Source organism: Loxodonta africana, chromosome 9 (genome assembly GCF_030014295.1).
Source record: "Loxodonta africana isolate mLoxAfr1 chromosome 9, mLoxAfr1.hap2, whole genome shotgun sequence".
Lineage (NCBI taxonomy): Eukaryota > Metazoa > Chordata > Mammalia > Proboscidea > Elephantidae > Loxodonta > Loxodonta africana.
This window is the reverse complement of record NC_087350.1, coordinates 13,818,860-13,845,256: the sequence shown is the minus strand read 5'-3', so window position 1 is coordinate 13,845,256 and position 26,397 is coordinate 13,818,860. Positions and strand designations below refer to the sequence as shown.

Sequence of the window (26,397 nt, the reverse complement as noted above, 5' to 3'; positions counted from 1 at the left end):
TACAACATACCAAAACCTTTGGAACACAGCAGAAGCAGTGCTCAGAGTTCAGTTTGTGGTAATAAACACACACATCAAAAAAGAAGAAAGGGCCAAAATCAGTATCTCTTAACCCTACAACTTGAACAAGTAGAAAAAGAGCACCAAAGGAAGCCCACAACCATCAGAAAAAAGGAAATAATAAAGATGATAGCAGAAATAAATGAAACAGAAAAGTAGTTAAAAGAATCAACGAGGCTAAAAATTGGTTCTTTGAAAGGATCAATAAAATCAACAAACCACTGGCCAAACTGAGAGAAGAAAAGAAGGAAAAGATTCAAATAACCCAAATAAGAAATGAGTTGCATGATGTTACAACAGAACCAACTGAAATAAAAAGAATCATAACAGAATATTATGAAAAATTATACTCCAACAAATTTGAAAACCTAGAAAAAATGGACAAATTTCTGGAAATACAAACTGAGGCGGGAAAAACTGAGCAGACCAATAACAAAAGAAGGAAATGAAGAGGTAATTTTAAAAAAGCCTTGACCTGGACAGCTTTACTGGAGAGTTCTACCAAACATTCAGAGAAGAGTTGACACTAATATTATTACTCAGACTATTCCAGAGCATATGAAAGGAAGGAATGCTTCTGAATTCATTCTATGAAGCCAGCATAACTCCAGGCAAAGACACCACTAAAAAAGAAAATTATAGACCAATGTCTGTCATGAATATAGACACAAAAATTCTCAACAAAATCCTAGGCAATAGAATTCAACAACATATCATAAAAATAATACATTATGGCCAAGTGGGATTCATACCAGGAATGCAATGATGGTTCAACATTAGAAAATCATTCAACGTAATCCACTACATAAATAAAACGAAGGAAAAGAATCAGATGATCATCTCAATCGAAACAGAAAAAGCACTTGATAAACCCTAACACCCATTCCTGATAAAAGCTCTCAGCAAAATACGAATAGAAGGGAAATTCTGCAACATAATTAAGGGCATATATACAAAACCAACAGCCAACATTATTCTCAGTGGAGAGAAACTGAAAGTATTCCCTTTGAGAATGGGAACCAGCAAGGATGCCCTTATCACTACTCTTATTCAGTGTTGTACTGGGAGTCTTAGCTAGAGCAATGAAGCAAGAAAGGGAAATAGAGGGTATCCATTTTGGCAAAGATGAAGTAAAACTATCCCTATTCACAGATGATATGATCCTATACATAGAAAATCCCAGAGATTCCACAGGAAAACTACTGAAACTAATAGAAAAAAAGAAAAGAAAAATCAGCAAAGTGGCAGAGTACAAGATCAACATAAAAAAATCAGTTGGATTCATCTACATTAACAAAGAGAACTCCGAGAGGGAAATTAGGAAAGCAATACCATTTACAGTAGTCCCCCAAAAGATAAAATACTTGGGACTAAGTCTAATGAGGGATATAAAAGACTTATAAAAGGTAACTGCAAAATACTACTGCAGGAAATCTAAAGAGACCTACAGAAATGGAAAAACATACCATGCACCTGGATAGGAAGACTTAGCATTGTGAAAATGTCAATACTACTGAAAGCAATCTACAAATACAATTCAGTCTCAACTGAAATTCCAACAGCATTCTGTAGTGAGATGGAAAAACTTTTCATTGAAAGGAAAGACGCACCAGATAAGTTACTATTGAAGAAGAAGAACAAAGTAGGAGGCGTCACACTCCCCTATCTCAGAACCTACTATACAACCACAGTAATCAAGACAGACTAGTACAGGCATATCTCATTTCATTGTGCTTCACTTTATTGTGATGCCCAGATATTGCATTTCTTACAAATTGAAGGTTTGTGGCAACCGTGTGTCGAGCAAGTCTTTCAGCACCATTTTTCCAATAGCGTGTGCTTGCTTCATATCTCTCTCACATTTTGATAATTCTCACAACATTTCAAACTTTTCATTATTATTATATCTGTTATGGTGATCTGTGATCAGTTATCTTTGATGTTACTATTCTAATTGTTTTGGGGTGCCACAACTGTGCCCGTCTAAGACAACAAACGTAATAAATGTGTGTGTTCTGACTGCTCCACAGACTTGCTGTACCTCTGTCTCTCTCCCTCTCCTCAGGGCTCCTTATTCTCTGAAACACAACAATATTGAAATTAGGCCGCTTAATAACCTTACAGTGGCCTCTAAGTGTTCAAGTGAAAGGAAGACTCACACATCTCTCACTTTAAATCAAAACCTAGAAGTGATTAAGCTTAGTGAGAAAGGCATGTCAAAAGCCGAGAAAGGCTGAAAGCTAGGCCTCTTGCACCAAACAGCCAAGTTGTGAAGGCAAAGGAAAAGTTTCTGAAGGAAATTAAATATGCTGCTCTAATGAATACACAAATGACAAGAAAGCAAAACAGCCCTATGCTGATACGGAGAAAGTTTTAGTGGTCTGGACAGAAGATCAAACCAGCCACAACATTCCCTTAAGTCAAAGCCTAATCCAGAGCAAGGCCCTAACTCTCTTCAATTCCGTGAAGACCGAGAGAGGCGAGGAAGCTGCAGAAGAAAAGTCTGCAGCCAGCAGAGGTTGGTTCCTGAGGTTTAAGGGAGGAAGCCGTCTCTAGAACATAAAAGTGCAAGGGGAAGCAGCAAGTAGTGATGCAGAAGCTGCAGCGAGTTATCCGGGACACTGAGCTGGTTGGTGAACGTGGCCGCACTGAACCACAGGTTTTCAGTGTAGATGAAACAGCTTTATATTGGAGGAGATGCCATCCGGGACTTCCAGAGCTGGAGAGGAGAAGTCAGTGCCTGGATCCAAAGCTTCAAGGACAGGCTGGCCTTCTTGTCAGGGGCTAGTGCAGCTGGTGACTTTAAGTTAAAACCAGTGCTCAGTTACCATTTTGAAAATCCTAGGGCTCTTAAGACTTATGCCAGATCTACTCTGCCTGTGCTGTATAAATGGAACAACAAAGTCTGGAGGACAGCACATCTCTTTACAACATGGTTTACTGAATATTTTAAGCCCACTGTTGAGACTTACTGCTCAGAAAAAAAGATTGCTTTCAAAATATTTCTGCTCATTGACAACATACCTGGTCACCAAAGAGCTCTGATGGAGATGTACAAGGAGATTAATGTTATTTTCAGCATTAACTCAAATTGGATCAAAGATCTAAATGTAAAACCTAAAACTATACAGATCGTGGAGGAAAAAATACGGTCAACACTAGGGGCCCTAATATATGGTAGAAACAGAATACCAAACGTATGTAAAAATACACAAATAGTGGAAGATAAACTAGATAACTGGGACCTCTTAAAAATCAAACACTTATGCTCATCAAAAGACTTCTCCAAAAGTATAAAAATAGAACCTACGGACTGGGAGAAAATTGTTGGCTACTACATATCTGACAAAGATCTAATCTATAAAATCTATAAAAAACTCCAGTACCTCAACAAAAAAAGACAATCCATTTTAAAAATGGGCAAAGGACATGAACACACTCTTCTCCAAAAGAAACATTCAGGCAGCTAACAAACAAATGAAGAGATGCTCGTGATTATTACTCATTAGAGAAATGCAAATCAAAACTACAATGAGATACCAGCTCACCCCAGCAAGAATGGTGCTGATCCAACAATCAGAAAACAGCAAATGCTGGCAAGGTTGTGGGGAGCCTGAAACTCTTATACATTGCTGGTGGGAATGTAAAATGGTACAACCTCTGTGGAAAATAGTATGGCCCTTCCTTAAAAAGCTAGAAATAGGAATGCCATATGATCCTTCAACCCTACCCCTAGGTATGCATCCTACAGAAATAAGAGCTGTGACAAAAATAGACATATGCACACCTAATGTTCAGTGCAGCATTATTCACAATAACAAAAAGATGGAAACAACCTAAATGCTTATCAATGGATGAATAGATTTTAAAAAACTGTGGTACGTACACACAAAATTGATTTTAAAAAAAATTTTAATGTTGCATTTACTATGCAACAATAAAGACTAATGAGTCCACAGAACATCTCACAACATGGATGAACATGCAGGACATTATGCTGAGTGAAATAAGTCAAGCACAAAAGGACAAGTATTGTATGAGACCACTATTATAAAAAGTTAAAATAGGTTTGCATGCAGAAAGTAATGTTATTTAATGGTTACCAGAAAAGAAAGAGGGAGGGAGGGAAAACCACCAACTGGACAATAGACACATGTTAACTTTTGGTGAAGGTGAAAGTCAGTACAACGTGACCAAGGCAAAGAAAGACACTGAGAGATTCACAAGAATAAAAGCCAGCTACACTAAATTTTTTTTTTTTTTTTTTACACTAAATACTACAACATCTACAACCCTGTAACAACAGTAATAACAAACAATAATTTATGAGTGGATACATGGTAGATATGTATGCTGAATAGGTATGGCAGCACACCCATGTGCATGTATAGACTAAGTTATGGATGTTTCTACATACATATTTGTATATGTTGCATGTATATTTGTATATACAATAGGGAGCACAGTTAGGGAAACCTCTTAGATGTAACCAAACACTTCAGGGCATTCAGTTACTGGGCTTGAGGACTGGGGACCATAGTCTTGGGGGACATCTTGGTCAGTTGGCATAACACAGCACATAAAGTCAATGTTCTACATCCTACTTTGGTGATCTGGGGTCTTAAAACTTGCGCGTGGCCATCTATGATACAACTATTTGTCTTTTCCATCTGGAGCAAAGGAGAGTAAAGAAAACCAAAGATTAAATGAAGCCAATAGTTGAAAGGATTAACAGCCCACAAGAGCCACAGCCTCCACTACCCTGACACCAGAAGAACTAGATGGTTCCTGGCTGCCACCACTGACTGCTCTGACCAGGATCACAATAGAGGGTCCCGGAAAGAACAGGAGAAATGTAGAACAAAATCCAAATTCATAAAAAAGACCAGACTTATTGATCTGATAGAGACTGGAGGAACCCCCGAGACTATGGCCCTTAGTCACTGTGATGGTGACAATTGTGTGTCAGCTTGGCTGGGCCATGATTCTCAGTGGTTTGGCAGTTGTGATGCAGTTTGGCAGCTACCCAACGATGTAATCACTTCCATAATGAAATCTGATAGAATGTAATTACATCCATGATGAGATCTATAAGCAGCCAGTCTGTTGAAGGGAGTTTCCTTGGGGATGGCCTGCGTCCATCCAATATATGTAGACTTCCCGGCAAAGCTTGCTGGTTTGCTCGATCTGGATTCTTATCTGACCTCCAGTTATTGGGACTTGAGCTACAAGCTTACCTGCCGATCTTGGGATCCTTCAGCTCCACCACCTGTGAGCCAGCGGCCTACCATCTTACCTGCCAATCTTGAGATTCATCGGCTTCCACACCTGTGAGCCAGAGGCCTGCTGTCTGACCTGCTGATCTTAGGTTCACCAACTGGACCAATAAGCAACATCATGATAAATGGAGAAAAGATTGAAGTTGTCAAGGATTTCATTTTACTTGGCTCCACAATCAGCATGGATCAAAAGATGCATTGCATTGGGCAAATCTGCAAAAAAACCTCTTTTTTAAGGTGTTGAAAAGCAAAGATGCATACCTTGAAGACTAAGGTATGTATGACCCAAGCCATGCTGTTTTAAATTGCCTTATATGCATGCAAAAGCTGGACAATGAATAAGGAAGACCAAAGAAGAATTGATGCCTTTGAATTGTGGTATTGGCAAAGAATACTGAAGATACCATGGTCTGCCGGAAGAAAGAATTAATCTGTCTTGGAAGAAGTACAACCAGAATGCTCTTTAGAAGCAAAGATGGTGAAACTATGTCTCACTTACTTTGGATGTGTTCTAAGGAGGGATTAGTCCCTGGAGAAGGACATCATGGTTGGTAAAGTAGAGGGTCAGAGGAAAAGAGGAAGACCCTCAATGAGATGGATTGACACAGTGGCTGCAACAGTGGGCTTAAGCATAACAATGATTGTGAGGATGGCACAGGACCAGGCAGTGTTCCGCTCTGTTGTACATAGTATCGCTTAGAGTTGGAACTGACTGGACTGCACCTACCAACAACAACAAGGAAGGATTTACTTCCACCATTTAGCTATTTGTTTTCTGTATGTTTTATGTATTTTTTATTCTTTGATTTGTCCATTAGTGCCTTTTATGTATTAAGTTGAATTTTAAGAAAATAACTAAAACATGTACAGAAAAGGTTACCTTTAGGAGTATAATTAACATCTCAAACTTAACGACAACCTCGGTTAAATAATAACAACTCAGTTAAAATGGTATAAAAACACTCTGCCCCATGCCTCTCCATCCCTCCCCCTTTATGTTGTTATCGTCATTATTACGTCTTTATACATTGTATGCCCATGTGCGCAGATTTATAATTATTTTATGCATTTGCCTTTTAAATCCTATAGGAAGTAAAGAGAAGTTACAAAGCAAAATTACAATAATACCAGCTTTTATGTTTACCTATGTAGTTACCTTTACCAGAGTTTTTTATTTCTTCTTAATGGCTTCAAGTTACTATCTAGTAACTTTTACCCAGAAGGATTTCCTTTAGCATTTCTTGTGAGGTGATCTTCTGGCTCTGAACTCCATCTGTCTAGCTTTTGTTTATCTAGAAATGTCTTAATTTTTCCTTCATTCTTGAAGGATAGTTTTGCAGATATAGAATTCTTGGTTGACAGTTTTTTCCATTCAGAACTTTAAATATGTCATCCCACTTCCCTCTGGCCTTCATAGTTTGTGATGAGGAACTAGTTAATAATCTTGAAGATCACTTGTACATGAGGAGTCACTTCTCTTTTGCTGCTTTCAAAATTCTCTTTGTTCTTAGGTTTTGACAATTGACCTATAATGTCTTGATGTGGGTTGCTTTGAGTTTTTTTCTACTTGGAGTTCATTGGGCTTTTGAATGAGTAAATTGATGTCTTTCATCAGATTGTAGCTTTTGGCCATTATTTCATCAATTATTTTTTCTGCCCATTTCTCCCTTCTCCTTCTGGGACTCCCATGATGTCATGATGTCTGTGTTAGTATACTTGACAGTGTCCCATAGATCCTTCAAGCTCTGTTCAGTTTTTTTTTTTTTTTTTTCCTCAAACTGAATAATTTTTAGTTGTCTTATTTTTAAAATTCACCCATCCTTTCCTGCCTGGTCTATTCTGCTATTGTACTTTTGAGGACCAAAATTTCTGCTTAGTTGCTTTTTATAATTTCTGTCTCTGTATTAACATTCTTTGTTTTTTCATACATCATTTTACTGATTTCCATTAGTTCTTTTCCATGGTTTCATTTGGCTCATTGGGCATATTTAAGACATTTGATTTAACATCTTTTACTAGTAATTCCAATGTCTGGGCTTCCTCAGAGATGGTTTCTTTCCAATTCTTTTTTTTTTTTTCCTGAGAATGGGGTATACTTTCCCTTTACTTTGTATGTTTTGTAATTTTTGTTGAGAACTGGATATTCTGAATATTACAGTGTGGTAGCTCTGAGAATGTGATTCTTGCACTGTTTAGGGGTTAGCATTGTTACTTGAGGAAAGATGCAGTCATCTGTTCAGTGACATTTCCAAACTATTTTTGCAAAGTAAATTTTTCAATTGTGTGGGGTCACACAATTAGAGTTTCTGTTCTGTTAACTTCTGCAGTCAGCCAGTGACCTGACAAAAAGGCAGTGGCAGGGGGTGGTACGGGGAGAAAAGGTGTATTAGCCCTTTAAGTTGCTGCTGCTGAGAAGGCCAAACCTCAGGCAGTGCTGCACCTGTCCTTTAGTGCACCCCCAGATCAACCAAAATGTAAAATCCCAAATCCTTGGAGGACAAGGTCCGCAGTGTCCACCCTGGGAACATGGGCCACTGTCTCCACTGCCACAGCAGGACTGACATGAGCTCTTTGGCATCCATTCTCAGCTTTTACTTAGAATGCAAAATTTAAATTTTAACCATTTGTGTTGTATTTTCAGTGTGCATCATGTTGTACTTTTACGGAAAAGATGCTCTTAAATCAGCTGTATTCTTTTTGCCCTGAATGAGCACCTGGTCTCAAGAAAAAGACAGGCCTATGAACTTAACCCTTTGCCCTCGAGTCGATTTCGACTCATGGAGACCCTATAGGTCAAAGTAGAGCTGCCCCATAGGGTTTCCAAGGAATGGCTGGTAGATTTAGACTGCTGACCTTTTGGTTAGCAGTTGAGCCCTTAACTACTGTGCCACTTAGTTATCAGAAATAGGGAAAATGCCCTAATAAGGGTCTGACTTTGGAAGTCCTAACTCAGTGAAATTTTGACTTGTTAGCCTATGATCTGCATTAGACCAATAATATAAACAAGGCTTATAACATTTCTAAGAAGGCTAGTATTGTTTCAAATGCTGGGCTTGGAAATGAAGTCTGTAGCCCCACAGAAGCACACTAACTTATAACTGTATGATGAGAGGAGAAAATTTTTGATAAGAGTGTAATTCATCAGAATTGCGTTCTTTTGCTTAACAGATAGCTAATCGTATTGTTTTCTTTCGAAACGAATTATTTTCTTTATTTACTCCTCATGTCTTTCCAAACTGATGAACTCTTCCATTTATTTAGTGAGCATTTTCTGAGCACTTCCTGTGTGTCGAGAGTTCAGTAGTATTAGGCTGTATCTGCTCTAGGTGCAAACTCTTGCACCGCCTTTCGGGGATCAGCAGCACACTGCACGCCCCCCTCAGGTCGTATGCTCTGTGTGAGTTTTACATGGACTAAATATTTCAGCGTTTGCTTTGGACTAGACTATTTCAACATGTAATATACTGAAAAGAAATTTCCTAGAGGTGATCACAGGCCTCTCATTTGCATTGTTTTGCCTTGCCTTTTTTTTTTTTTTTTCTTTTCCCTCTAGGTTTTATTTTAAGACCTTTCGGTAATAAAAATAAGTTGAATTCCAGAAAACAGTAAAATGTACATTATTTGAATAGTATTATGCCTTCTGTACCTGCATTGAGGCCCTTTCACGTATATTATTTCATGTGATTCTCACGATAAGCCTGTGAGGCAGATGTTATTATCTGCAGATTCTTTTTTTTTTTGTTGGTGAAAATGTGTACAGCAGAGGATACACCATTTCAACAAAGTCTACGTGTATAATTCAGTGACATTGTTTGCATTCTTCAAGTTGTACAACTGTTCTCACTGTTCTTTTCCACATTATTGCACCACCATTAATATAAACTCGCTGCCCCTAAGCTTCCCATCTAACTCTTCGAGATGCTATTGTCAGTTTGTTGCCACACAGATAAATCTTTGAAAAAACACGATGCTAGGGCAGGCATACTTTACTAATTAAGCTAAACTATTGTTTGGTTCAAAGCAGATGTCCAGGGAAAGTCTTGGTTTGAGGTTTAAAGAGTATGCAGCTTTCTTTTTTAATCTTTACAGTCACCTTACGTAGTAAGTAGTACAGACGAGGAAAGTAAAGTTCACAAAGGTTAGGTGTCATTGCCCGAGGTCACATGGTTCCTCTGTGGCAGAGCCAGGGTACGAAACTTCATGTCTGTTTAATACTTCCCATTATCCCATGATGCTTTTCCTACCTTCACTGGAAAAAAAAGATTTCAGAAAACATAATGCAAAGTCATTGTACTATGAGGGCCTTTGAAAGGTGTCATTTTTTCATAGCTGGTCTTCTTGTTAGTTATATAAAATTGAGTAAAAAGGTACACTACTATATTCATGATCTATGGGATATGCAGGACTACAAACTACTAAAAGTATTGGCTGATTTATGAGGTGAAAAGAGAAATCCAGTCCTGGAGGATCATTGTGATAGCAGAAGAACACAGACTTTTGAGTAAGGCAGAACTGGCTGTGAAGACCTCTTTTGCCGTTTACTAGCTCAGGGTTCCTAGGCAAGTTATTTAATTTTCACTGAGCCTCAATACTTCTCTCTGTAAGGGGAGCAGTTGTTATGCTCCTTATTTTCACAAAAAAATATTTTATTTGCTGAACATAAATCTGAACCCTGTCAGAGATTAATTGAAATTCTTATCTCACTTCCACTTTGCTCTCTGTGAGATTAAATTTTTAAAATCACACTCTTAAATTGCCTCCAAGCATTTGGAGTGCTGACAAGACTTCCTAGTTTATTTTCACCCTGTCAAATTTCAGGGTGCAGGGGCTTGTTACTTATTAAATTCTACACAGGATTCTAAAAAGAAATTTGAAAGAAATATATATACCACATTTACCAACTTTCAAGCAAAGCATTTTGTACAGTTAGAGATTTCAGTCAAGTTTTTCCTTAGATCCGAGACTTACAAATGTTCTCTTATTTACACTTTGTCGTCTACCATTCTACTTCATGGAATAAATATTTCTGTTTTGTTCTCCAGGAGCCTAAAAATGTAGAATTGTTTTACCTGAATGGTTTCTATGTTTTCTGAACAAAGCAGAGAACTTACATTAAGCAGCTTCTCTGTCCTAGGAGCTTTAACAGACCTTGTGAGGCAGGCGGAGGAACTCAAGGAAGGGAAACTGAGGCTAAGGGAAATCAGTATCTGTACTCAAATGCACCACTTGGCAGTGCTGAGCTAGGATGGGACCCCAAGTCCATGTCTCCAGAGCCTGAGCCTTTCTGTTCTAACAGACTAAAGATCGGCCATTCTTTTTTCCTTTCTTTTGTTATTGTCTTTACTTTTTAGAAAGAACTAAATTCCCGAGATGGAGCTTGGGAAAAAATATGTGGCGAACGGGATCCCTTCATCCTATGCAGTTTAATGTGGTCTTGGGTAGAACAACTGAAGGAGCCTGTAATCACCAAAGAGGACGTGGACATGCTGGTTGACAGGCACGCAGATGCCGCCGAAGCGTTGTTTTTATTAGAGAAGGTAAAGTAGTTGTTGTACTAGTTAATGAATTTAACTGAGGCCCTTGATGTAAGTTGCACACACTGAAAAAGATCCATTATAAAAAGGGGATTCATACAGGACCCCATATCCAACTAAGTCTAATAGTTTTCCCAAGAAAAATGAAGAAATGCATACTCAGTATAAACTCAGTATAGACACTTAGAAAATACGGAAAAGGGGGAAATATCTATAATCCTGTCACCTGGGAGAACCATTTTAAACATTTTTACATCTTTCAACCTTATTATTGCATATTTTAACCGATAGTAAAAATCACTTTAAAATGCAATTTTATACTTCATTTTTGCTTAAAATTATAAGATATTTTTCCATGTATAGTATGAGCTTTTCATGAATATTAACTTTAATGGGTGTGTAATGCCTCCAGTATGGGGATATGCCATAATTAACTATTTTTTCACTTTCCGTATCTGTTTCTACTCATTTACTATGAGCATATAAATATGGAAAGCTATGAGATAGGTTAGAATATGCACTTTTTTGTATTTTTTAAAAAGGGTTATGTGTGTATATGTACACATGTATACATATGTGTATACAATTTGTATATTTATAAAATATCTCTAGAAGGAAAAATAAGAAACTGGTAATGGTGGTTGCCTTGAGGGAAGGATACCAAATTTTTGTGTTTTTATGTGGTAATATTTTCAGTTAAAAATTGGCTTTTTATTTGAGAAAAGTGTTACCCGATAATTAGCCTTGAGCTACTTATTGTGCTGCGCTTCAGTGTCAGCATGGCCTCATTGTCTCCAATGCTCACTGAAAATCTCAGCCCCTCCAACATACACACACAGTGACGCAATACACGTCTTTAAGCAGAAAACTTTTCCTGTATCTTGAGTCCTTTTCTTAGCCCATGTTCTTAGCAATTAAATTACAGAGATAAAACGGGCAAGTGACTAGGGAGGAAATTAACCTTTGTTGTGTGACTGTGGGCAAAGCCCTTGCTAGTGGGTGTTATCCTAATTTACTCAAAGGGAAGGCGAGAGCCTTGCCCAGGTGCACAGCATGTGTCAGAGCTAGGTTCAAACCCAGTTGCTCTGGCACAAAGCTGGTGCACTTCCGTTCCCATCATGCTATCCACTTTAACAGAATTCACTCTACATCTCCTCCCCATCCCCCATGCAGGGGGCATATACTTTTGTAGGTGTCATTGTAATGATAATTTGTGCACTCAGGTTTTTCTGTATTTCAGATTATGCCCTTAAAGTAGATTTCCGGAGATGAAATTACTGGGTCAAAGGGTGTGAATTTTTTTCCTGAGGCCTTTGCTATGTACTGCTCAAGGTGATGGAATTTCTCCTTTGTTTCTCTAAGGTGAACCAGCCCCCTTGGAGTCAAGTCAGTGTACTCATTCTTAACGGTTTTCTCCCCTTGACATAGAGGCTGCTTTCTTAGGTGCCTGCATGCTCCTGGAGGGCTGGGGTTGTTTCTCTTCTTCTTCCCCACCTCCCTCCATAGCACCTGGAATGGGGCTGGCGCAGTTCTGTTTGCTCAGTGCCCACTGACGTGTCCATGTGTCACCATGACACGTCAGCCTCTAATGGCCTAACTGAATGATTACACCCAGAAGCAACAGAATGAAAAAATCTATTCCATTCACGACAAGAAAAATATTTGGTTGCAAAATGGCATTGATCTTCAGATTCATTTGTATTTCTGCTTAATTACTAACCAGCTTTGATATGGATTATCTCCTGCAAGCTTTTCAAATTATATTAACACATAACAATAGACTTTTTGTAGAGCTCTTGGTAGATATTTTAGTATTTGAGATTATGAGTACTAGGTCTGAAACCAGTTTCTGGGTCTGCAGTTACTTTAAGTTTATTCCCTGAGGCATTTTTCAAACAACTCATTTGATTTTGATTTCTGCAAAAACAGGGACAGCACCAGACGATTCTTTGCATTTTACATTGCATAGTGAGTCTTCAGACGGTTCCTGTGGATGTGGAGGAAGCATTCCTGGCCCATGCCATTAAAGCTTTCACTAAGGTGAGTAGTGCTCCACCTTTCCCCTTCTAGATTCCAGAGGCCATCAGCCTCCTGTAAAGTAAAGCTGTTAGTTATGGTGGCAGAGTGGCTAAGCCCTCAGCCGCTAACCAAAAAATTGGTGGTTAGAACTCAGCCAGTGGCTCCATGGGAGAAAGAAAAATTACAGGATGAAAAATCCTGTGGGGCAGTTCTACTCTGTCACATGAAGGTTGCTCTGAGTCAAAATTGATAACGTGTTTCTGTAATGGAATGTACTGACATTTATTGAAAGTAGTTGCAGAGTTTGGGGCAAAACATATCACTGTTTCCCAACAGTGATATTAGGAAAAACTGAAGTGTAGGTTTGTTGAAGGAGAATATTGGAACAAAGAGCTTTTATTTAGAAGAAGGAAACAATTGGGTGTTGAGAAAGTATTTTTAAATCATGTGCCTGTTGGGAGCCAGAGAATCTTTTCTTGTTGAGCCAGTTCTACCTTGAGTTTAAACAAGAAGCTATCTATTGAGAATTTAACATTCAGCATTGACTATTTGATCCTGTGTCCTGGTTGGCAAATCCTAAGCAAAGAATAAAATATATTTCCTTTTCATGAATATCCTTTTGGCTTGCAGGAATCTGCTCTGGCTAAAGAGAGAAGCCAGGTTCATGTCAAAAGAAAAAGTTCCCCTCATCCCCTCAGCTAATTTGTTTGGTAACTCTCATATGTGAAATGAAAACGTCTTTGTTAATAACAGGAAAGAACCCATCTTTTGAATAACAGCGTCTATGGCAAGTATTAATGATAATAGCAATTATTATTCATACTCATTTACAAGTTCTGAAGTTTTATTATTTTTCCAATATCCTTTCCTCTCCACCCCTTCCAAAGTGATGTCCCTATTTCAGATTCTTGTTTCTTTCCTGGATTTATTTTATTGCACTATTAAAAATGAAACAGTTTCGGAGGCAGGGCCAAGATGGCAGAATAGACAGATGCTTCCTACAATCCCTTATACAACAAAGACCTGAAAAAACAAGTGAAACAATCATACTTATGACAAGCTAGGAGCCCTGAGCATCAAAGGCAAAGTTAGAAAATGGACTGAATGGCAAGGGAAGGAAGAAGAGATTCAGAAGCGGAGAGGAGTTACCAGACCTGAATCGCCAGGATACCTCATGCACCATTGATGGGAGCAGCTGCAGTGGGTCGGTGGTAGAGTTTGGCTGCAGTTGCCTCAGGGAGAAGCAGCCAGCCACACAGCCTACTCACACCTCCAGAACTAGAGAAGAACGGTGCTGTCTGCAAAAGCTAAGTACTTGCGTATATTTTACCACGCCCCCAGCCCCCAAGCCAGCTTCGGTGGCTGTTGATTTCCCTGGGCCTGGCCATGTTGAGCACCTGGAGCCATCCTCCCAGCCTTGGAGTAGGAATAGATTCATAATTGGGGGAAAAGATAATCTGCCAGCTCCACTAATGGGTGGGGAGCTCAGGACAGAAGAGGCTCCTATCCAGGCATAAACAGTCCGTGGACTTTGAATACCTTTCCCCTCCTGCATGGACCTGTGTGGGCCTGATTCAGGAGAACAGGCTCTTACTGGCAGACTGCAACCATTTCAGCTGTGAGGTGAAGAGGTGGGTGTTTGATATTTGACACCACTTTGCCTATTAAACAGGGTTCTCACCTACCCACATAAGAGGCATAAGGACTGGTGGCCCCACTCAGGTCACCCAGCCACTCACAACAGGGGTCCAAGGATAATTGGCACCTCCCAGTCCTTACAAACAAAAGCAGTGGGTGCCCATGGTCCACCTGCAGAACCCACCCACCTGCACACTCTTGGGAACAGGGACACGCTTTCCTCACAGACATTCAAAGGGAGGTTCTCAGCCCCCTGCCTTTTTCAGAGCATGACCCCCTACTGCAACATAATAAAGGGAATTTATACAAAGCCAACAGCCAACATCATCCTAAATGGAGACAGTCTGAAAGCATTTCCCTTGAGATTGGGAACCAGACAAGCATGCCCTTTATCACCACTCTTATTCAACATTGTGCTGGAAGTCCTAGCCAGGGCAATTAGGCAAGATAAAGAAATAAAGGGCATCCAGATTAGTAAGGAAGAAGTAAAAGTATCTCTACTTGCAGATCACATGATCTTATACACAGAAAACCCTAAAGAATCCTCAAGAAAACTGCTGAAACTAATAGAAGAGTTCAGCACAGGATCAGGATACAAAATAAACATATAAAAATCAGTTGGATTCCTCTACACCAAAAAAAAAAGAACATCGAGGAGGAAATCACCAAATGAATACCATTTACAGTAGCCCCCAAGAAGATAAAATACCTAGGAATAAATCTTACCAGAGATCTAAAAGATGTGTACAAAGAAAACTGCAAGACATTGCTGCAAGAAACCAAAAGAGACCTATGTAAATGGAAAAACATAAGTTGCTCGTGGATAGGAAGACTTAACATTGTAAAAATGTCCGTTCTACCAAAAGCGATCTATAGATACAATTCAATTCCGATTCAAACTGCAATGACATTTTTAAATGAGATGGAGAAACAAATCACCAACTTCATATGGAAGGGAAAGAGGCCCTGGATAAGTAAAGCATTGCTGAAAAAGAAGAACAAAGTAGGAAGCCTCACTCTACCTGATTTTAGAAACTATTATACTGCCACAGTAGTCAAAACGGCCTGGTACTGGTACAACAGATACATAGGCCAATGGAACAGAATTGAGAATCCAGACATAATCCATCCACCTATGAGCAGATGATATTTGACAAAGGCCCAAAGTCAGTTAAATGAGGAAAAGATGGTCTAATAAATAGTGCTGGCATAACTGTATATCCATCTGCAAAAAATTGAAACAAGACCCATACCTTACTCTATGCACAAAAACTAACTTAAAATGGATCAAAGACCTAAATATAAAATCTAAAATGATAAAGATCATGGAAGAAAAATAGGGACAATGCTAGGAGCCCTAATACATGGCATAAACAGTATATAAAACATTACTAACAATGCAGAAGAAAAACTAGATAACTGGGAGCTCCTAAAAATCAAACACCTATGCTCATCCAAAGACTTCACCAAAGGAGTAAAAGGATTACCTACAGACTGGGAAAAAGTTTTTAGCTATGACATTTCCGATCAGCACCTGATCTCTAAAATCTACATGATACTGCAAAAACTCAACTGCATAAAGACAAATAACCTAATTTAAAAAGTTGGCAAAGGATATGAACAGGCACTTACTTCACTAAAGAAGACATTCAGGTAGCTAACAGATATATGAAGAAATGCTCACGATCTTTAGGCATTAGTGAAATGCAAATCAAAACTACAATGAGATTCCATCTCATTCCAACAAGGCTGGCATTAGTCCAAAAAACACAAAATAATAGATGTTGGAGAGGTTGTGGAGAGACTGGAACACTTATACACTGCTGATGGGAATATAAAATGGTACAACCATTTGGGAAATTGATTTGGCACTTCCTTAAAAACTAGAAATAAAATTACCATACGATCCAGCAATCCCACTCCTTGGAATATATCCTAGAGAAATAAGAGCCTTTACACGAACAGATATATGCAAACCCATGTTCATTGCAGCACTGTTTACAATAGCAAAAAGATGAAAGCAACCACGGTGCCCATTGGTGGATGAATGGATAAATAAATTATGATGTATTCACACAGTGGAATACTAGGCATCGATAAAAAACGATGAATCTGTGAAACATTTCGTAACATGGAGGAATCTGGAAGGCATTATGCTGAGTGAAATTAGTCAGTTGCAAAAGGACAAATATTGTATAAGACCACTATTATAAGAACTCGAGAAATAGTTTAAACAGAGAAGAAAATACTCTTCGATGGTTACTAGAGGAGAGAGGGAGGGTGAGGGGTTTTCATTAATTAGATAGTAGAAAAGAATTATTTTAGGTGAAGGGAAAGACAGGACAATACAAGCAAGGCCAGCACAACCGGACTAATCTAAAAGTAAAGAAGTTTCCTCAATAAACTGAATGCTTCAAAGGCCAGTGTAGCAGGGCAGGGGTTTGGGGACCATGGTTTCAGGGGACAGCTAAGTCAACTGGCGTAATAAAATCTATTAAGAAAACATTCTGCATCCCACTTTGGAGAGTGGCTTCTGGGATCTTAAACGCTAGCAATCGGCCATCTAAGATGTATCAATTGGTCTCAACCCACCTGGAGCAAAGGAGAACGAAGAACGCTAAGGACACAAGGTAATTATGAGCCCAAGAGACAGAAAGGACCACATAAACCAGCAACTACATCAGCCTGAGACCAGAAGAACTAGATGGTGCCTGGCTACAACCAATGACTTCCCTGACAGAGAACACAGCAGAGACCCCTGAGGGAGCAAGTGAACAGTGGGATGCAGACCCAAAATTCTCATGAAACGACCAGACTTAATGATCTGACTGACACTAGAAGGACCCTGGAGATCATGGTTCCCAGACTTTCTGTTAGCCCAAGACTGGAACCATTCCCAAAGCCAACTCTTCAGACAGGGATCGGACTGGACTATAGGATAGAAAGAGAAACCGTGGTGGTATAGTGGTTAAGAGCTATGGCTGCTAACCAAAATGTCGGCAGTTCGAATCCACCAGGCACTCCTTGGAAATTCTGTGGGCCAGTTCTACCCTGTCCCATAGGGTCGCTATGAGTCGGAATCGACTCAACGGCAACGAGTTTGGTTTTTTTTTTTTTTGGTTTATGAGATAGAAAATGATACTACTGGTGAAGAGTAAGCTTCTTGGATCAAGTAGACGCATAAGACTATGTTAGCATTTCCTGTCTGGAGGGGAGATGAGAGGGCAGAGGGGGTCAGAAGCTGGCCGAATGGCCACGAAAATATAGAGTGGAGGAAAGGAGTGTGCTGTCTCATTAAGGGGAGAGCAATTAGGCATATAGAGCAAGGTGTACATAAATTTTTGTATGAGAGATTGACTCAGTTTGTAAACTTTCACTTAAAGCACAATAAAAATTAAAAGAAAAAAATGAAACAGAGTTTCTGTAAATTAAAAGAAGAGTTTTATTCAGATTCAAAGATTTGCAAATCAGGAAATGCCAAAATGAAAGTTCAAAATTGTGTTCTGAAGAGGGAGCAAAAGCAAACATCTTTTATACATGATTTTGCAGAACTTTGTAGAGTTGGGAAGAGTATGACGTACATTGATTGGTTGACAGCCAACATGCTCTCTTAAAACTCATTGACCAAGAATTTCTATTGGCTGGGGTGCTCAGCCTTAGCCACAATTTCTCACTTTCTGGAGCTGGTTCCTTCCATTTCTTGCAGCATTCTGAGTGGGCCACCTCAGAATGTTGCAGAACAAATTATCTTGGTCAAGAGTGTGGTCATGGGTCATATACTCTAAAAAGCAGAATCAGGAGCCTAGGACAAAATGGAGGCTGACACAGGACATTTTAGTTATGTCAAGCGCCTTGGTTTTAGATTGCTGTTTCACAGCACGAGCCATTCTCCATTCTTTAGTTTCCAAAGTGACCTGCCTGAAACACGAGTTATATAATCCAAAAAAATTTGTATTTACATTTTCATAGACTGAGAGGCTGTATTTTAGTGTTTAAGAAAATAAACAATTGAAACTTACTAATATTAAAAATGAGCTTTTACAAATAGGATAGACAGTAGTTAAGATTAAATTTCTGAGTTAACTGGGGGGGAAAAAAACCTTAATATTGGTTTCACTGAAAATGGTAGGAATTCTCGATAACCTCTGTTGCCCTTAGTGAATGATTAGATATACCAGTTGTTTTAAATCTGCCTATAGGAATGTTAGGAGATATTTCTGTGTTGATCTCTCACATTTCTGCATAGTCTTGTGAGCAGAGGCATTGATAGCTTTTTTCCAGACTAGCTGTTCAAGGATGTTTGTGTAATGTCTGTCTCCAGGGCAGAGAACAGATGTGTTTGCTATTCAATATAATAAAGATAATGTTTCCCTTTGGGGCAAAGATCAGACAGATTTGCTTGCGGCCCCCTTTTAAAAGATTGAGGTTCCTCAGCTGTGATGCAAGTCACCCCCATTGGACTTGTAGGGCAAGGGGGGATGTGAGGTGGACATGAAGCTCGTGCTGCCTGCTGCACCATGAGTATTGAAGTCATTTGTCTCTGACCCAGGAATCTCATGTCTTCTGCCAGCACCCATGAAACTGTGGTAGGCTAACTTGTTAGCTTAGAAGTAGGGTAAATCTCAGATCCTTCAAAGTTCTTGACAAAGGCATAACAGCCTTCTCTTTATCAAGATTTATTGGAGAAGAAAAGATTCTAGGAGAGAAGCACTAACCAAGCGATCCTGATTGTTTCTCAATGGGTCACATATTACTTGGGGAATGGGGTTGGGGAGAGGTGTGGTAATTGCTCTGGTTCTCTTTTCCACCATCACTTCTAATCCCAGAGTATGGTGAGCTTTGGGGAAGAATCCAAATATGTGTACATGGTACATTCCTACCAAGGAGAATGGAAGCTAACTTTTGTTGAGTTTTTTGTATATACCAAGCATACATCAGACTTTCATACCTGATTTCAAAAATCCTAAGGGGAGCGGGTGGGTATTATTATCTCTGTTTTACAGAGGAGGAAATTAAGGCCCAGAGAGGTTAGTTGGTATGAGGCTACACAGCTGTCAAGTGGTAAGCCCAAGCTTCCCACTTGGTCACTGTGACTCTGCTGCCCAGAGTGGCCTTAAGGGTCTCTTCTGAGTGCAGAACTTAAACTTGATGTGCATTGTTTTAATGAGGGAGACTTTTCTCTTCTATCATGAGTAATTAGTCACTGAATTAAAAACTTACTTCACACTCAGTCGTCGCTTGCGCTCATGACTAGGTGTGTGTGATTATGCTAAATATACAGACACTAGATTTGAGTTTTCATTCGTAAGTTTGGTATTGACATGGTTGGCTGTTTTACTATAGTCTTTTGTATATTTATAAAAAATATAATTTTATTTATTAGTCTTAGTTTTTTTTCTCCACTCATCTCTTTTTTCCCAAAATAGAGACTGGGTAAAATTCTTGTTACAATGTCCTGAAAATAGATTTTCTTTGTCATCAGGTTAATTTCGATTCTGAAAATGGACCAGTAGTTTACAACACCCTAAAGAAAATATTTAAACACGCGCTGGAAGAAAAAAGAAAAATGACAAAAGATGGCCCTAAGCCCGATGTTTAGTCAAGCTGCCTTTCCTCACATGATGCGTACTTCAGACCTGAAGACGCAGATAACACTTCTGTTCCTTTGTAACTGAGCTGACGTTTGTAGAGCTACATTTTCTCATAGCGCTTTACTAACAATATTGTTGGTTTATGTCGCAAATGATCTTTTCTGTTTGGAGCTGTTATTTATTTTAAAATATCCTTGAGCTACATTTCTGTGTTGGAAAATTGCCATGAAGTTGGTGCCCCTTTCTTTTATTTATTTAACTGAAATAATATTGTTGTATTAACATTTTAAGTATGTGGTGTTTACATCTTTATTCTTTTTGACATTTTGGAAAAAGTTGTAACTCTTCTTTCCAAAACAATTATTTTGTTGACAGACCTCTTCCTAGAGTTGTTACCAAATAGATCATTTTAATTGTAAAACCTCACTGTGTATCCATTCCACTTTGAAACACTATCTAAAGAAGTCACCAAGTGTCTTAAAAATGTTTTATATTTGTTACTAATAAGATTTGTTTATACAGCATTTTTAGAGGAATTTTTAAAAATTTTGAAAGTTTTGGTTGTTTTATAAATCTGGCAAAAGTTTTCAAAGTGTATTGTTTTTCAAGGTGATTGAATTTTATGTTAAGAATTGAATGTGAAATGGTTGGGTTTTTCTTTTTTCCTTGTAGAAAGTAGATCTGCTCTCTTTGTCAGTATCCCAGACAACCTTTCTAGCCTTTGCCATCACAAGAAGGCAAGAACAGTTCTCAAGACATTAGCCTTATTTCCAGTCCACTGAGTTGCTGCTTAGCCAAATCGCCATCTTGACACCGGAAGTAGGGCCAGAGACAGACAGTGTGGGCAGCTCCTAAGAAGCAAGACTCACCTTTTTACTCCCAATGATTGCACAGAAAGCAGAGCTGTGGCTGAGGACAGCCTCAAAGGGGAGGCTCGGGTCGGCCTGCCCTGCTCTGTTTGGGGTGCCGCAACCATTCCTGAAGCTAGCTGCAGGAAGACATGCCTGGGCCACTGTTCATGCTGAGCATACATTTGCCTGAGCAGCCCAGCCCTGGCCCCATACCTTCCAAATCTGAGATTTCATAGGCCCACTTACTCAGGGCTCTAACTTTGGCTGAATTTTTGCTATGAGAATTAAGATTTTTAAATTGAATTTGACCCATGGAGGTTATATTCATCCTACTGGCTTTAGATAACAAGGGGTGGCCACCTAAACTAGGTCCTTCCAGACCAAACTATCAATCAACAACCAAAGCTATAACTTATTTAAATGAATGGGGGTATCATAGCTCAAGTCACATCAAAAATATTTTAGTCATTATCCATCTTATTAATTCTGATGGCAAATGCTAAATACAGTTCTCTGACACTCTGCTTGAATTTTCTGATGAAATCTAATCCAATGAATTTTAATGAGCTGGATTGGCCATTCCTGAAATCTCTCATTTTCAAGTGCCTGATCTGGGAAAGAAGGAGAGAAAATAATTACATTTTACCCAATGGTATATTATAAAGATACATTTTTTACCCAAAGAAAAAAATGCTAGCCCTAATCTCACTAAGCTCTGTGTGACAGGTGACATCCATGGCCCATTTGACAAACTGGTTATTTGCTTATGCATCTGAAACATTCATTCCAAATTAAAGAAGAAACACTGTAAAGACACGATGTGATTATAGAAGTGCACATCTAAAAATCTAACTTAACCAGCCATGAAATAGAGATAAGACTGGGGAAATAGAAGATTTATTATATAAGGCCATATATATATATCGTATTTGAATAAAAGTGAAAAGAACAACCCACAACCCTTGTCTTCTACGTCTTTAACTTGGTGATCATGAGCATAATGCATATCTTGATGATAAAGATGAAATTCTACTATTAAATTATCCTGATAGGCAGATTGAGCTTCAGGCTAAATAGTCAGCTAGTCAGTTCAGAGTGTCTAAGGATGGCGGGACCAGGATAGGAGAGTTCCTAGGCAGATGGTTGAGGAAATTCTCCAGGCTAAGATTCTTACCTTCCTATATTTGAATGGGTGAGAAGTTAAATAAGTTCTTTGTGGCCCCAAAATATGGAAATCTTACCTCTTAAAAAACATTATAGTGTTGCTAAATTCACCTCAGCCACAGTGGGGGAAGAGTAAGAGCACATACACATTAAGAACTTGCTACCTATCCTGGTCAAAAGGGGGGAAATGCGAAGCAGAATTTCAAAATCTCATGGGCTCCAGACTTTCTATAGTCAACTGATTTTTGAAAAGGGTGCTAAGTCCATTCAGTAGGGAAAAAAGAGTATTTTTAATAAATGATATTGGGAAAATTGGATTTCCACATGCAGAAAAATGAAACAGGATCCATGCCTCACACCATACACACAAACAAATTCAAAATGCACTAAACACCTAAACATAAAAACTAAAACCATAAAACTCATAGAAGAAAATGCAGAGGCAATGCTGTCAGGCCTGGCTTTTAACAGTGAAATATATAATGACAAAAGCATAAACAGCAAAAGATACATAAATGGGACCTCATAAAAATTAAAACCTTTTATTCATCAAAAGACTACCAAAGTGAAAAGACAAGCTACCAACTGGAAGAATATCTTTGGAAACCACATATCTGATAAGAATATTAAATATATATATATATATATATAAAACTTCGACAACTTAAAAACAAAAAGGCAGTGCAATCATAAAATGGGCAAAGGGCTTAAATAAACATTTCACCAAAGAGGACATTCAAATGGCCACCAAACACATGAAAAAATGTTCAACATCATTAGCCATCAGAGAGATGCAAATGAAAACAACGAGATACCATTTCACTCCCACCAGGATGGCTAAGATTAAAAGAAAAAAAAAAATGTTGGCAAGGATATGAGAAAATTGGAACCCTTATCCATTGCTGGTGGGAATGCAAAATGGTACAGCCATTATGGAAAACTGTGGTGGTTCCTCAAAAAGCTAAAATTCCAGCAATTCCACTCCTAGGCATATACCCGAAAGACTTGAAAACAGAGACTCAAACAGAGACTTGTATACCAATGTTCACTGCAGCACTACTCACAATAACCAAAAGATGAAAACAACCTAAATGTCCAGCAGATGAATGAATAAACAAAATGTGGTACATGTATACAATGGAATGCTACTCAGCCTGTAGAAGAAATGAAGTCTTGATACATGCCACAATATGGATGGAGCTTGAAGCCATGCTCCTTTTGTCAATCACAAAAGGACAAATATTGTATGACTTCACTTTTTTTTTTTTTCACTTATATAAAAAGCCAAGAACAGGCAAATGTATAGAGACCATAGTTTATTAGTGGTTACCAGAGGTGGGAGTAGTTGCTTATGGAGTACTGAGTTTTGGTTTATGGTGATGGGATAATTGCATTGATGATGCGTAGGGTTGCACGGCTGGTTATTGTAATTGCTGTCAATAAAGTTGTACACCTGTAAAAAGTCAAATTGGCAAAAGTTGTGTGATAAATGTATTCATGACAATGACCAAAAAAAAAAACGCTGCTGAGGCTGCTCATGTATAACCAAACACCTCATGGAATTTTGTTCCCTGGTTTGGAGTAGTGTCGTGGTTTCATGGGTTATCCCAGATAATTAGCCTAGTAATATGTTTAGTGCTTTTTTTTGCCACCTAGTTCATTGCTTGGTGCCTGGGGTCTTAAAAACTTACAAGTGGCCATTCAAGCTACAACAGTTGGTCTTTATTTGCCTGGAGCAACAGAGGAAGAAGGAGAATCAGGAATGGGAGGAGGATATGGAATGCGTGGCTAATTGTTTCCATAAGCAACTGACTCCTTTGCCATGAGACCAGAACTGGAGGGTGCTGGCTACGATTACTGAACATTTGGATCAAAGATTCTGTAGAATAATCCTGATCAGACGGGGGAAAATGCAGAACAGAATTTTAAATTCTCATAGACTCCAGACTTTCTGGATCCATGGTGGCTAGATGAACCCCTGAAACTATTGCCACATATCTGTGAGTTTATCGTACGGTGGTGGCTTGCTTGTTGCTCTGATACTGGAAACTTTGCAACCAGTGTTTCAAATACCAGCAGGATCACCCTTGGTGGACAGGTTTCAGCTGAGCTTCCAGACTAAGGCAGACTAGGAAGAAGGACATGGCTGTCTACTTCTGAAAAAATTGTCTAGGGAAAAACTTATGAATAGCAGTGAAGCATTGTCTGATATAGTGCCAAAAGATGAGCCCCTCAGGTTGGAAGGCTCTCAAAATACGACTAGGGAAGAGCTGCCTCCTCAAAGTAGAGTTGACCTTGATGACGTGGATGGAGTCAAGTTTTTGGGACCTTCATTTGCTGATGTGGCATAACTCAAAATGGGAAGAAACAGCTGCAAGTATCCATTAATAATAGGAATGTTAAATGTACAAAATATGAATCTAGAAAATTGAAAGTCAACAAAAATGAGATGTAACACACAAAGATTGATATCCTAGGCATTAGTGAGCTGAAATGGACTGGTATTGGCCATTTTGAATCAGATAATTATATGGTCTACTATTCTGGGAATGACAAATTGAAGAGGAATGGCATTGCGTTCATCACCAAAAAGAACCTTCCAAGATCTATCTGGAAATACAACACTGTCAGTGATGGGATAATATCCATACATCTACAAGGAAGACCACTTAATATGACTAATTCAAATTTATGCACAAACCACTAAGGCCAAAGATGAAGAAATTGAAGATTTTTACCAACTTCTGCAGCCTGAAATTGATCAAATATGCAATCAAGATTCATTGATAATTACTGGTGATTAGATTGTGGACGTTGGAAACAAAGAAGGAAAACACAGCCTTGGTGATAGAACCGACGATGGAGATTGCATGATAGAATGTTGCAAGACCTACGACTTCTTCATTGCAGATACCTTTTTTCAACAAATAAATTGTAACTGTACACCTGGACCTCGCCAGATGAAATACCCAGGAATCCAATGAACTGCGTCTGTGGAAAGAGACAATGAAAGACCTTAATATCATCAGTCAGAACGAGGCCAGAGGCTGACTGCGGAACAGAGCAGCAATTGCTCATATGCAAGTTCAAGTTGTTCGATAATTTTCGCAGTCAGTTGGATCACCTTTCTTGGGAATAGGCATAAATATGGATCTCTTGCAGTCGATTGGCCAGGTAACTATCTTCCAAATTTCTTTAAGTGGACGAATGAGCACTTCCAGCACTGCATCTGTTTGTTGAAACATCTCAGTTGATATTCCGTCAATTCCTGGAGCCTTGTGTTTCGCCAATGCCTTCAGTGCAGCTTGGACTTCTTCAGTACCGTTGGATCTTGATCATATGCTACCTCTTGAAATGGTTGAATGTCAACTAGTTCTTTTTGGTATAATGACTGTATATTCCTTCCATATTATTTTGATGCTTCCTGCGTCATTTAATATTTTCCCCATAGAATCCTTCACTATTGCAACTCGAGGCTTGAATTTTTTCTTCAGTTCTTTCAGTTTGAGAAACACCAAACACTTTCTCCCTTTTCGTTTTCTATCTCCAGGTCTTTGCACATGTCATTATAATACTTCACTTTGTCTTCTTGAGCCACCCTTTGAAATCTTTTGCTCACTTCTCTTACTTCATCATTTCTTCCTTGTCCTTTAGCTGCTTGATATTTGTGAGCAAGTTTCAGAGTCACCTCTGACATCCATCTTGGTCTTTTCTTTCTTTCCTGTCTTTTCGATGACTCTTGCTTTCTTCATGTATGATGTCCTTGATATCATTCCACAACTTGTCTGGTCTTCAGTCACTAGTGTTCAATGTGTCAAATCTATTCCTCAGATGGTCTCTAAATTCAGGTGGGATATACTCAAGGTCATACTTTAGTTCTCATGGACTTGCTCTGATTTTCTTTGGTTTCAGCTTGAACTTGCATATGAGCAATGGATGGTCTGTTCCACAGTTGGCCTCTGGCCTTGCTCAGACTGATGATACCGAGCTTTTCCATCATCTCTTTCCACAGATATAGTCGATTTGATTCCTGTGTATTCCATCTGGCGAGGTCCATGTGTATAGTCGCTGTTTATGTTGGTGAAAAAGGTATTTGCAATGAAGAAGTCATTGGCCTTGCAAAAGTCTATCACCTGGCACTGTTTCTATCACCAAGGCCATGTTTTCCAACTACTGCTCCTTCTTCTTTGTTTCCAGCTTTCTCATTCCAATATCATTAATACCACATGCAAGCAAAATTTTGCTGAAGATCATTCAAAAG

The 26,397-nt window shown here is 38.9% G+C and overlaps 1 protein-coding gene across 1 annotated transcript in view; it reads left to right on the top strand.

The window, feature by feature from the left end:
- The window catches only part of PTPDC1 (protein tyrosine phosphatase domain containing 1), a 75,551-nt gene extending 49,584 nt beyond the window's left edge, over positions 1–25,967 (top strand). Inside the window, exons 7-9 of the mRNA XM_010600635.3 lie at positions 10,691–10,876; positions 12,803–12,913; positions 20,013–25,967. Of these exons, the coding sequence (XP_010598937.2) occupies positions 10,691–10,876; positions 12,803–12,913; positions 20,013–20,129 (414 nt within the window). The 3' untranslated portion in view covers positions 20,130–25,967. The remainder of the gene's footprint in view (positions 1–10,690; positions 10,877–12,802; positions 12,914–20,012) is intronic.
- The last annotated feature ends 430 nt before the right edge of the window (positions 25,968–26,397 follow it).